At 42.8% G+C, this 13,655-nt stretch overlaps 1 protein-coding gene across 1 annotated transcript in view; it reads right to left on the reverse strand.

Moving 5' to 3' along the window:
* The window catches only part of EIF4E (eukaryotic translation initiation factor 4E), a 262,801-nt gene extending 250,023 nt beyond the window's left edge, over nt 1-12,778 (reverse strand). Inside the window, exon 1 of the mRNA XM_078676211.1 lies at nt 12,644-12,778. Coding sequence (XP_078532337.1) covers nt 12,644-12,661 — 18 coding nt within the window. The 5' untranslated portion in view covers nt 12,662-12,778. The remainder of the gene's footprint in view (nt 1-12,643) is intronic.
* Between the last annotated feature and the right edge of the window lie 877 nt (nt 12,779-13,655).

Raw genomic sequence — 13,655 nt, forward strand, 5'->3', positions numbered from 1 at the left:
AGGTTTGTCATATAGCCCTGTATGCAACTTTAGGTACGCACAAACCAGGGTCGACTTATTCCAATTTGTGCGTAAAATGAAACTTAGAAAGTTTTTTTCATCAAAATCCACAAATGCTACGATTTCAGGCAACACTGCGGCTGCAGTTACTTGCCCTGCAGATCTCACAGCAGGTGATATGAATCTTAGAGTGGATCTGATTAGCCTACAAAATGACAGTACTCAATTGTCAGCAGAGGAAACAAATTTGGCCCAGGTGGGAGCAGGCCTTACAAATTTTAAAGCAAAATCTACTTTTTGTCCGATATTGGTCAAAGACAACATTGACTATTTTCATGATCTGGTCACTACTGACATCAAGAAATTGCATCATAAGGTGTCACGTACCAAATCCCACTACTCCAAACGTGACCAACAATACCATGCGCTCATAAATAAACTACAAACCAACAAATCGGTAATTATCCGCCAAGCGGACAAGGGCGGCAATGTGATCATTTGGGCGAGGAAAAAATACATGGAGGAAGCGTGGCGGCATCTGAATGACAAGGACTGCTACAAAAGGGTAGACATAACCACTATCAAACTATTCTGGAACAATTTCTATATGAAATTAGTGGCTTGGAAAGGCTTGGGGTTGTTAAGCTCTGATGAACTCAAATTTCTGAAGAACGAGCACCCAGTTGTACCTAGTATTTACTTCATACCCAAGCTGCACAAGGACCCTTTAAATCCTCCAGGTAGACCCATAATCTCTGCCTGTGGCAGTTTATTAGAGAATACCTCTAAATACATTGACTTTTTCCTGCAGGAACACGTGATGGGCTTGCCCACTTATATCCAGGATACTGGAGATTTCCTTCGGAAATTAAAAGAAATCTCATGGCAGGAGGACTTTCTACTTATAACCCTAGACGTAACATCATTGTACACGAGTATTAATCATGTGGACGGCATCAAAGCTGTAAAACATTTCTTGGACAGACGGCCATTACATTGCCATGCCCATAATACTATGATCATTAATATGATTGAAATGTGTCTGTACAATAATTTTTTCATGTTTCAGCAGTTGTGCTTTCAGCAGACAAGAGGAGTGGCGATGGGTTCCTGCTTCTCCCCCAGTTATGCTTGCTTGCATATGGGACTGTGGGAGAAGCAGGTCCTCGGAGTCCAGTTTGCTGAAATTGTACGTAGTAATGTGGTATGTATATACAGATACATTGATGACTTGTTTTTGATTTGGAGAGGGGAGGAAAGTTTGGCATTGGAGTTCATTGAGAATCTCAACATTAACTCCCTAAATCTTAAGTTTACCTCCAATGTCAGCAGATCTGCAGTGAACTTTTTAGATGTCGAGGTGTTTATTGACCGAGAGACAATACACACCAGACTGCATCGCAAGGCCACTGCAGGAAACACAGTATTACACGCCACCAGTCATCACCCCCGTCACCTGATTCATAGCATCCCTTATGGAGAGATGCTGCGTATCAAGCGCATCTGTAGTAGAGATGGCGATTTGAAGGAAGCACAATCTGCCTCTCGCTTACGCTTTTTGGCAAGGGGATACAGTGAGAAAACCATCAAATCAGCTATTGCACGTACTCAAACTGTATCTAGGGATGAAGCCCTCATCACTAGAGCCATGAGGCATGATAACAAACCTGTGAAAGAAGATAATACCATACGTTTCATTACCGCTTATAGTCAACAACATCAGTCTATAAGAAAAATTATGAGCAAGCATTGGTCATTAATCCAAAATGACCCAGTGCTCAACTTGGGATCCAGTAGGCACCCTACTATTACCTACAGGAAGTCAGGGTCAATGCAGAATAGCCTTGTCAGCAGCTGTCCGGAGGTCTTGGCCAAGACCGACTGGCTCAGTAGCCGTAAAGGTTTCTACAAATGCACCACTTGTAAAGCCTGTCAGCATGGGGTTAACAAAAAGAGCTATACCTCCCCCTTCTCAGATAAACAGATCATCATTTCAAAATACCTGACTTGCAAAACTGAATTTGCGATCTATGTGTTGGAGTGCCCCTGTGGACTAAAGTACGTAGGGAGTACAAAGCTCCCAGTCCACAGAAGGATACTTCAACACATGAGAGCAATTACTCACTGTGATGAGGCTTACCCTGTCGCAAGACATTTTAATGCCTGTCACAATAGAGATCTCCAGGCACTCCAGTACTATGTGATAGATGCGATATTGCCACTCAGAAGAGGTGGCAATAGAGAAGGAATTCTCCGCAGACTGGAAACCCACTACATTCTCAACTTGGACAGTAAACAACCAAACGGTTTGAATTCGTGGGAGGATTTGCACACATGTTTATAAAACAGGGCTGTATCACTGTAGTAAACATTAATAATTTTTTCAGGTATTACTGATTTGGTATTTAACTTTATCTGTCTTATCAAATATTGACTATGTGTTTTCTAGTTCGTTTTAGGATACCTTTTTTTTGAAACTAATTGATCATGTTAAATTTTATCATAGAACAATAACCAAAGAAAACGTTCCTGTATTTTAATATTATATACAAGCAATTTTCTATTTATTAATTTTTAAGAGGTTGCTTATATATTTTATTAGCACATTTTTTGCACATTTTTGCGGTTTGCACAGGTTTCTTCATTCTATTTATCAATTGTACATATTTGTGTGTTAGTTACTAGTTGCTTTTGATATTTAATTAGTCAGCAATGTCATTGATGGCTTATTTTTCATCTATATACCCAACAAGTCTTTAGTTAGGCTTACTGTATTTTACAATAATCTTCTAGACGTAATGACAAATAGGTTTACTATATATTTTTAGTTTGTCAGTGATGTATTGATGCATATTGCTATTTTAGCTACAATTTTACTGACTTTTACCCTTTTTATAATATGCACTATTTTTTAGTGTTGTTATATGTCATTGTTTACTAACAGGTTATTTTATATTAATACTGTTTTGGCCTTAAATTATTGACATGCTGCTAGATATCAAAGCACTTTTCTATTTCTATTTCTATGATGACATAATCAAAACGTAACTGCACTGTCACTTTAAATGTTTGATTTGCACTCCAAAGCGCGTCATGTGATCAAGGGCCAAGGTAGGCCCGAAACGCGTCATGGCTGAGGTGTGGGGTACGATGCACGAATAAAATCAGCACCTTCGAAAATTTTGGGTCTGCTGTCATATTTTTGGATTACAATTTCCGAATTGACGTTTCAAACCTCATATATATATATATATACACACATACATACATATATACATACACATACATCCCACCTTTCCCAATAAATGTATCCACACAAGGCCTACCGTTACGAGCAGGGGCGCCATCTGTTCGGAGTCATGTCACCGTATTTTAATTAGCGCGTTCACCGCGCTACCGTGCTCACTCGCCCCCGCTTCTCTCTCGCGCCATTCTTTTTAACCAACCCTCCCTTCACATGCCACATGCACAGCCCTGCCAATGTTGTTTGCAATGAGAAACTTGTGCATTCACTGTCATGCTAGGCCCATTGCTGTTGACTTGTAGAAGGAAGGCAGGCAGAAGAGTCAGTGGCGGCAGAGGTAGTGAGGCCTCTGCTTACACACACGGCTCCCGATTTTCTCTACTGTGCTCGCTTTCTGGTTTGGTGCTGGCATTATATAATGCAATCTTAACTTTAAGGTAAGCATCCTATTAATCTTATATTTGACCTCACAACTGCAGGTTCGAACCCCTGCGCGTCTGCTCAGCCTTTCATCCTACTAGAGGCCGAAGGACTAATTAACATTCATTTGGTTGGCAATAAACATCTGTTACTCTGCACCAAGATGCAGCATACTCCAGCCACACCTTTACTTGCACACTGGGATAACTCACTTCCGCCTACTTTTTAATTCGGCTCCTGATTTTCTATACTGTGCTCGCTTTCTGACTTGATACTGGCATTATATAATAGGATCTTCAACAAGGAGCTGAAGAGGGAAGGTATACGCCAGATCACCTTCCAATCCTCAAATATTCAAACAAAGAATCTGGCGTTCTCGGGGAACACTCACATTTTGCGTAGGACTGGTGTAGGGGGATTCTTTTTATGTTCACCCAACCTCTGAAGCTCAATATACAGTCTAACCTAGTCCTCTATGCCCATTTCTCTAATATTTTCAAAAAGAAATATTGTGAGTGAGGTCACTCAAACAACGCTCTTTAATTAAGTGTATGTATACCACAAAGAAAAATGTGTGGAGAGATGACAAAGTACCTCACGTGCACACCACCAGAGGAGCTACTGGCAGGCTCTCACCAGCTTGCCCACGTGTTTGTCATCATTGGTAACTTTCTCATATAGAAAAGAAATTGTGTGTCCAGGAAAATAAATTGTGTGGCCAGGAAAAGAAGGTGTCAAAGAGAATGCAGTGTGATCAACATATCACTACAGAAGACAGCAAAGAAAATTGAGACCCTGTGAGAAAAAGAGAAAGCGTCTCAAATAAAATTGAGCTATACTCCCATAGTTGGTATGATGAGTGATCTGACTAACAATTTTTCTTTTTGAAAATATTAGAGAAATGGGCATAGAGGACTAGGTTAGACTGTAAAATTGAGTAGCAGAGGTTGGGTGGAAATAAAATTAAAAAAATCCCCCTACACCAGATATATGAGTGTTGCCCCGAGAACGCCAGATTCTTTGTGTTTGAATATTATATAATAGGAGCCTGCAGCGGCGACGCGCAGGCTGCCACCTGTTTTGTGTTATGTTTCATTTCCAGACCTTGCCGCTTTCATTAGAAGGCGCGTCCCCTCCACCCCACCTCCACAAGAGTGCGCTTTCATCTTCTCTAAACAGGGGTGGGGAATTCATATCGCCCGACGCCCTGGACATGAGGATTCTTGTTTCGGACAAGGAGTTTTATTGTCTACTTAGTCCTCCGGACAAGTAGGCATTCTGTGTAACCCTTGTGCGTCTAATATAATTACACACTAGTTATTTCTAATTGGAATCTGAAATCTTAGTAAATGCGCCTTTTTGTAGGTAATTACGGTAACCAAGCTAATCCTTGCTGCAGCTGTGAGCAAATTGGTGTTCACCGTCAATCCGAGAGGCGGAGACCTCACACTGCCAGGATGCCAGTGAGCGATGCCGGCTTCCATATTAGTCATGCTTCCAGGAGCTCTAAGTTGCTGCACGTGTGCTCTTGATGAAACAATAGAAAACATCCGTGCGGATGCTACTGCAGTGTTAAAGACCTGTGTTTGCGGGGTCAGAGAAGTTGCATGTCCCGCGTTATGAGTCCTTAAGAGTGGACAGGCATGCTGCGTACGCAAATTCTCTGAAAAAGTAGTCATAGGAGTGCTGCAAGCTCAAGTTGAGGGAAGCTGAACAAGGAGGATGTGGTGACCCTGGATGCCATCAATTACGTAAAAGGTTGAGGATATACGATGTACTTGTTTGACAAAACACACACAGATGCCTCACTGCTTAAAAGCCTCTGAAGTCCGCTCCGCAAGAAATAACACATGAGAGCCTATAAACCAGTAATATACAGCGTTCTAAAGTTCCTGATTCAAGGACCCGCTGCAACATTCATCTATTTACTGTGCAGAAAGATGGCATGCTGTCATTTGTGACGCCATTTTTCACAGGAAAGCCCTTTCTGTCCAGAGGAATAGATTTGTTCATTCTGTAGTAGAAAACTGAAAATAACAGGCTTGTAGAAACATTTATGGCCGCGATAAGAGATACGGTGCACCTGTCAGGTCACAGCCCTGCAGGTAAGAATTACATTTATTTACGTTGGATAGTTGGAGTACTATAGGAGAACTCCTGGTGCACGCAGTCTAGGTAAAAAACCAGGAGATTAGAATAAGGAGCACAAGGGGCCCCTCATCACTTCACCTGCCCTGCTGGCACACTGATGAGCCGACCGATAGTAAGCAATGCACAAGTAACTGTTATTTTGTGAATTCATCATCGTGGCTCCGACAATACATGCTAACATTCGGAAATTATAAAGAGGGTGATTTAAAATAAATTACAAAAAAGATCTGAGACTATATTTTGTCCCTAGACCTTCATTGAAGCAGAGGCATTTTCAGGCAGCACACTGCTAAAATAAAACTGTCTCCTGTCTGAATTGGGTCTGTTGACATTTATGGCTCCAGCAGTTTTCAGGGGCATCCAGATTGGCTCATACGGAGCAGCAAAAACAACGTGATGTTTGAAAGGATAGGGGCCTCCACCTCAGGCAGCTAGAGATTACCAGTGTCAAGGTTGATAACAAATTACATGCCCAGTGCACGGCAGGAGATCCCAGGAGGCACTTCCTGAAAGCGTAAAAAACTCAACTAGGGGGAACCAAGTCCCAACCAAGAGGCAGGCAGCAATGCTCAAGGCTTCTTTTACCACCTCGTCTCAAAGGCATTTGTTTCCAAGTGGAGGTGGTACTGAAAGAGTACCATTCCTTCCTTTCTTCACTGGGAGCTCGATGGTGGTGGTAAGTGCACTCACTGTGCCCCACAAGCTGCCCATTCCTCCTTCTCCCTGTCTTACCCAGTTTCCTAACTTCACTGTATTCTGTTCCCATTCAAGTAACCTAACTGATCAGCTGCTACAATTTGTGTTTCACCAAGCGTGGCTCGCTTATCCTGAGTCGGAGCCCACACACTCATGGGGATTATCAGGCTCCCACGGCCAAACGCTAGTAGTCTGACCTGCGCTCTCTCCCTCCACTTTGCTCAGGTATTTGAATCCTTTTCTCTAAATACTTCCTCTACTTAATGCTACACCTTAATCATAAATTCCCACCTCAGGCTGTTCTCTAATGCCCCCATATCTGCTTTGAATCCTTCAGTTGCTTGTGCCCAGCCTGTCTCTTCATCCCACCACTCACTGAACTTTTAGCACCACATTCTATAGTGCTGTATTCCATCCGTTCACTAGTTCTTTCCTATTAGCCAGTACTTGTTGATATTATAGTGCTTCACATTTAACTTGTGCTCTTTTCAAGCTTATTAAAAGACTTTACCACTACTTAATAGGATGCTATTCAGCGACCTTAGAAGGATGTATGGCGGAGGCTGCCCTGCCAGGATTTCTACTATTCTCTTCCTTCTTGAGCCCAAAACTGAGAGAACGTTTAAAGTGCCATCCGCCCTCTTTCTGTTAGAGTATAATCCTGGCTGGATGCCAACTTGATCTTACTTAAATGCCAAAGTAACGGGGGCACAAAGGCACACAGCTGGTTATTACTTATTTGAAAGACTACACAATTTGGGGGCTAGTATTTTATTTTTGGCAACTCCTATATGTAACATATGCATGCACTGTAAAAATGTCAGATGTATAAGTATGTATAAGTATTTACACGAATAACAATTTAGATAGCAATTCCTTGTTTTTTTAATGTAATACTTTCATAGCGCTACTCATCTCACTGTAGGGTGTCAGAGCGCTTTACATCACACACACATTATACACTGACTATTAGTCATACAAGTGTGTAGTGTAAATCAGTGTACATGATGAGGCATAAAACAAAGAAGGTTCCAAGGTGTAGGAGTCACAATAGTCTTTACTGGTAGGGATTATATGCCAAGATTGTATAGCTGGTAGAAATACAAAGTTGGGGTTTAAAATATTACAGTGACTGAGATGGTCCATTATTAATGCTCAAAAAAACTTTTTAGCAGCCTTATAATAACGGGGTTAGAACCATGTTTGTTCTCAATCTATATCTTGCAGTTTACATGCAGGGGTTTGATGCCGGTTCATAGCTCACTGTGCTATATTAGAAAGAATGCAAATTATGAACTGCAAGTAATAAAACAGTGGCCCTTTTCCCTGTCTATACAACATAATAATTTGTCATCTGCATGTGACATGATGTGCTTTGCAGGAGACACATTACTCCTCTGTACAACTTTGTGCGTCAAAACTGTGACTAAACAAAACACAGATCTCTCCAGAAGTTGTTTTAACCACCACAGTTTACTTACCGTTATTATTATTATTCCTTGAGATTTACCAGGCACACAGAGATCGCCGCAGCACGTGCTTTGACCCCATACAATATTTAAAATAGAGACTTTGCAACCAATTAAGCCAAAACAGATTTTCTGTCATGTTTCCCCTTAGTGGCATTTTTTTTGTGACAGTTTAAAAAAATGAACAAGATGACCGTTTTTCAGGGCTCAGCCCCGTGTGATTTCATCCTCTTTTTGTTACCCACTTTGATCCCGTAATTTAAGGGTTCCCAAGTAAAGTTTTTCCAATTTCAGAACTGCTCATGACCATACAAGTTAAGAGCAGGGAGTTTAGGCTCACAAAGACATTTGATTTTCTGACTTTGCCTCTTCTATAGACTACCTTTTCTCACTGGATCACAAGCAAAACCTCTCATCGCCCCCCATGTCCTCCAGGCTAATTATCTGCTCTTCATCTGGCTAACATTATTTTATTTAGGGTTTGTTTGTACAGCGCTGATCTGGACACAGCTTTTCCTCTTTCACCAACGTTTCCACTTTATTTTGTATCACTGTTGACTTTTTCCTATACCTATTCCTCTGTTTCTGCAGTCCATCCATCCCTATAATTTGTTTTACTGATAGTGCTTAATAATCTTCTGTTTTTAGCACTATAAATTATAGAGATTATTGTTTACGTAATAGTACTCAATTTGATATCCTTAAAATTGGGGGAAGTGTATTGCCAGAATCTGAACTAGTAGTGAGCAGACCACAGCAGTTGTCTGGAGTAAATCTTAACCCACTAAGCCATATGGCCAATTTGCTGATTCTGCCTAAACAACTCTGGTTGCTTTCTTTGTGCTGTCATCTAGTCACCTGCTCTCCCTCTGTCCTAAGATTATCTGACCTTCTATTTACTAGACACCATGGTTTGGCTGCCTTTATATTTCTCTTGCCAGCCTCGTTTCCCTATAACATCCTCTGTTGTTTTTGCCCTTGAATTCACCAAGGTTTCCTCCAGAACCTGTGTGCCTTTTCCTAGCACTAGAACCCTTCTGTCTCAATTCTTCCTCAATGTAGTCCTTGGATCTTGCTGCAGGCCTCTCCAGGTATCCTAATACCTGGCCAGCCCCCCTCTCTTGAATATTGCCTGGTAATTCTTTCAATAATTCCCAGTTCAGGCGTCTGTTCTCTCCACCTCAATCCAGCCTCGCCCCTGGAGGTCTGCCTCAGTGGCTTCTGTAAGTCTCATGACATTCCCTTCGTTGATTTGGGTATTATGCTATTGAAATATCCACTCTCAGAGCTGAACTGTTCAGGCTTCTCAATTTTTACTCCTTCCTCCAGGGCCAGTCATTGTGCTCCTCGCCACTCCCCTCTATGGCCCTTCTGAACCAGACCCATTTGCTTTGCCATTACTGTGTTGCCATCAATCCAATGGGCACAAAAAGTGTCTACTTGTAAATTCCTCGACCTGTGCTGCTCTATACAGGTCTTTACTACTAGTGTTACTATGGGGGCAGTTGGCATGGTGGCTGGAAGGCAGGAAGCAAAATGGGCTGCTTAAGGTAAATGGGTTGCTCAGAGCCCTTAGATGAGTACACCCCCCATTGGGCGGCAGCATGTGATGAGCAGAGGCAAGGTAGAAGCAGTAGAAGAGAGAGGGGTTTGGAAGGGATGAAGCCTATGGTGAAACTGGAGGGGGAATAACGCCTCTTCTGAGAGTGTAGGAGAACCTGCAGTAAAATATACAAGGGACACACAGCCTGGGATGAGGGAGTGGAGAGGTGGTCATTGGATGGGTTGTGGGAGGAATATTCATTCCAATGAATTTAGTGTGAAGGTATATGTGTAGTAAGGGAGTGGTGTACTTTAACAGTAAGTGTGTGATTGCCTTGTGAGCAAAGAGAACAGATGGGTGATGAACCCTATGATGAAGATGTGGAATTGGTATGGGCCGTATGGCAAGTTAGTGGAAAGGCAAATGTTTTACTGCTGATATCAAGAAAACAGTGTGGAAGATAATGCTTTATAATAGGAGAGTTTGCAAGGGCAAAGAGGCAGAGGTGATCACGTTTACTTTGGCTTTTATTGTGGATTAGTAATCAGTTCTTGCTAGTCCTTATAGCTTTTAGTTTTATAGAGTATGTGGGACAAGTGGATTTCTTTACAGGGCTAGAAGATTATTGTACCCCTTTGTCCCTTGGACAAGTACAGTTTTACAAAAATTCCACACCCCTGTCTAAAACAGAAAGGAACTGAAAAACTAAATCAATTACGGTGACATCTTACTTTTCAGCGGAATCATCAGCACAGTCTAATGAGCGGGCAGTGGCCAACAAGCCTACCCTGGAAGGCAACAAGCAGCTGCTACAGTAGTTAAAGCTCCTTAAAGACCACGCGTGTCTTGGAAGAAAGCGAACGATTCTCACGGGGTTTCAGTAAATAGCTACATTGTGATGCTTAACCATTTGTTGACCGGATGATCATGCTTCTGGTTAAACAAAACAGAAGAACGTTAGCAATCAGCATTTTACCCTAACTGTTGTAGAGAAAAACTAAACATCCGCAGCAGGTAGGCAAAGAGTAACTCTACAGAGTGCATCTTTTCGCTCCCCAACCTCAGAAATACGCAAGCACTTCCCCGTTCATTCCTTTTTATTTTTTGCATTATGTAGCTCGAATGAAGGTATCAGAGTACTTTACATAAGTACTAGTTTCATTACAGAAATCTGCCCGGTGGGTGATGATGTGATGCAACTATCCATAATTTACAGCTCTCGGAATGCCTAACATGAGTCACAGGTCACCACAGGGCACAGTGGCATAGCTATGATCAAGGTCACTGGTCTGATGTGGCAACCTCAAACAAATGTGATAATTTCAGCAGCAAAGACACCAGGCAGAAACAAGCTCCTCAGTTTGTCATGTGCTGAGAAGACACAGGCTGCTTGAAATTCATACTAGGCCATACCATCCTGGTTGCCAAACTGTGGTAAGTAGTGATGCTGATATTTAACAAGTCCGATATTTGTAGTTCTACAATAAAAATGTGCAGGGATCAAAACCTGTTTAACACTAGTCAACTGTCCCATCAAACCCCAACATTGCATGACTCACAGTGGAAGAGATTGCGAGACACTTAAGAATTTGCTAGCACAAGAAAGAAAGTTAGAACCATGAAAGAATGTTGAAATCCGGTCCTGAAAAGACTACATTCAATTACCTTGCAGAAACGTACACATTAACATATGGTCTTTCAGGAAATTATTGTTATGTGCTAGGAATTGGGTAATCAAGAACACAGCAGCCACAACACGGACTATTGTGACCATCTTTGACTATACCACAGATTTTAAGGCACCTTCACACACTAACTAGAAGAAATAGTGACATACAGGTCGTTGACAGAGATGGGTTGCATTAGATGATTAGAGGTATTCTCTCACATACGTACATTTACATTACAGTCGGTGACAACTAAATAAACACTAAAAAAGTATTTCCGTTAACAACTGTATAGTTCAACTCAAGCAAACTTAACAAATAGCACCTAATGTTAAGTAAAGCGGATGCCCAGGCAGAAAGTGAAGTCATTAACATGAACTCCATAATTAAAAAATAATATTCACAAAAGACTTGCCGTGCTTTCTACATCCTGCCCTGTTAATCAAAAGGATCCATAGTAGGAGTACATGCCGCTGATACGCGGCCTTGGATGATCAAGACTTCGAGCCCCCTCTATTCACAAGTTTTAAAATGTCAGGTCCCAATATGAGCAGCAAGAAAGTGCCAAACAGCAGGGCCCAGCACAAGATTTAAATAGCCACGCTAATGCAAGACCCGGGCACTGCCCAGAAAGGTCAGAACTGTACTCCGCTTGTCCCGGCTACAGACTTCCTCTCTGCTTGACAAATGAATAAGAAACATGGGATTACGCGTGGACTAGATTAATTCAATCCATGGCCGGACAATAAAAGAGCACAATCCAAACATACCAGATGGAGTCTGACAAAGTTTTACAGTCTAAGGATTTCTGTTCCGGTTGTTGAAAGAGAAATGACGGTCATCTGTGCAATCAAATTCCGTAAGAGTAAACTGGGAACATGTTAAAAAAGAAAGATTATTTTCATTCAAAAAAAGTGTTTCCCTCAGTCTTTAATGTAATTAAAACGATCACTTGATTATCGGATCGGAAACGAAAGGCTTTCCCAAACGGGGGCTACAACAGAGCCCGCGGAAGGAACCTAGTTTATAGATGACATATGTAGTGACCTCAGCCACAGCAGCCGGCAGGCCAGTGTTCACTCGCTGACCCAAGAGGGCTGCTGGCACGGGCTTGTGCGGGGGTGGGGAGACGGCAGGCATGCGGCAATACTTTAGGCAAGCAGATAAACAGGGACAGACAGCAAGAAACGGCCAGATCGGTAGAGCGATGATGGATTACATCAACTACCATGACCACCTCTACCGGGTATAAAAGAAACAGGCCTAAGGCGGGGTCGGTTTAAGACCCCTGCGCTACTAAATTTAGTTTAAGAACGTTCTACGAAACCCACACTCTGCCAGTACATGCTTTTCCGTAATAACACCGGGCGACAGAGGTTGGATGACCCTCCCACTCACTCCGTCCCGAATAGCGCGTGCTACCCCCTCCTCCTATCGGCTAACGAAGACTCACCGGTTCCACGGCCGCCATCTTACATCGATCTGCTCGCGCACACTACGGACCGGGACACCAAAGCATTCAAACCCGGTTGGTTTGAAGCTACCCACGTGACATACAAGGCCGTTGCAGTCGATGACTGAGGCGCGTGCGCGCGCGCAGACTACTGGGTAGTGTAGTGCCCAGCGTTTTCTACTTCGCCTCCTATTGCGTTCCACTTCCACGCGCTTCTCAGAGAATCGTGACCTGGCGTGTGATCCAGGCGTCATGACGTTTTTGCGCGAGTGGTGAAGACGTCTTTGAGACTGGTGTTGGGGATGAATTAAAGCGGCGACAATATGTTTTTACCAAGAGTGGACGTGAGATAGTTTGCCAAGAAAGATATAAAGTGGCTGAGGTTCCGAACCTGATGTGATCTGCAGCAAAGTAAAGCACGCCGTTGAAAGAAAAAAACACACGACCCAAAGCAATTCATACCGGGCTCGGTGGAAATCAATACCAACCAAAATCTGAAATAGCCATAGCTCTGATACATATTATACCATATGCTGAAAAACACCAAGGAGCGGACTGGTTACTAATTATAAGGCCTACATAGGCTATCTAGTGTGTGAGTACTGTTTTAAGATGGCCGCTGCGCATATGGATCTTGAATTCGGAGGAAGAGTGCCATCGTTTTTAGGTCTCGGCTATTATATCCCGCAAGGGATAAATAGACGAGAGTATAGTGGGCAAACCAAGGCCTTAAACAATTGCGGATTTCGGACAGTTCGTGTGGTGCACTCGTGCGGAAAGCGCGTTCACATCAAAGCCATCAGCCCCCCTCCCACAGGCATCTGTTGCTTCCCTAGCGTGCACAGTGCGCGCTCGGCCTCACTTCTCCTCCCCCCTAATTACATCCCTGCTTTCACTTTCACGGCCGCGAGGCCGTGAGCTTCACTTCAAAGGGATCCGCTCCCCCACCCCCTGCTTCACAGTACAAAGGAATGCGCATTTCCCGGCCGCTTTTCATTATTTCTTTCGGTGA

The sequence above is a fragment of the Lissotriton helveticus genome, chromosome 2_1 (genome assembly GCF_964261635.1).
Source record: "Lissotriton helveticus chromosome 2_1, aLisHel1.1, whole genome shotgun sequence".
Lineage (NCBI taxonomy): Eukaryota > Metazoa > Chordata > Amphibia > Caudata > Salamandridae > Lissotriton > Lissotriton helveticus.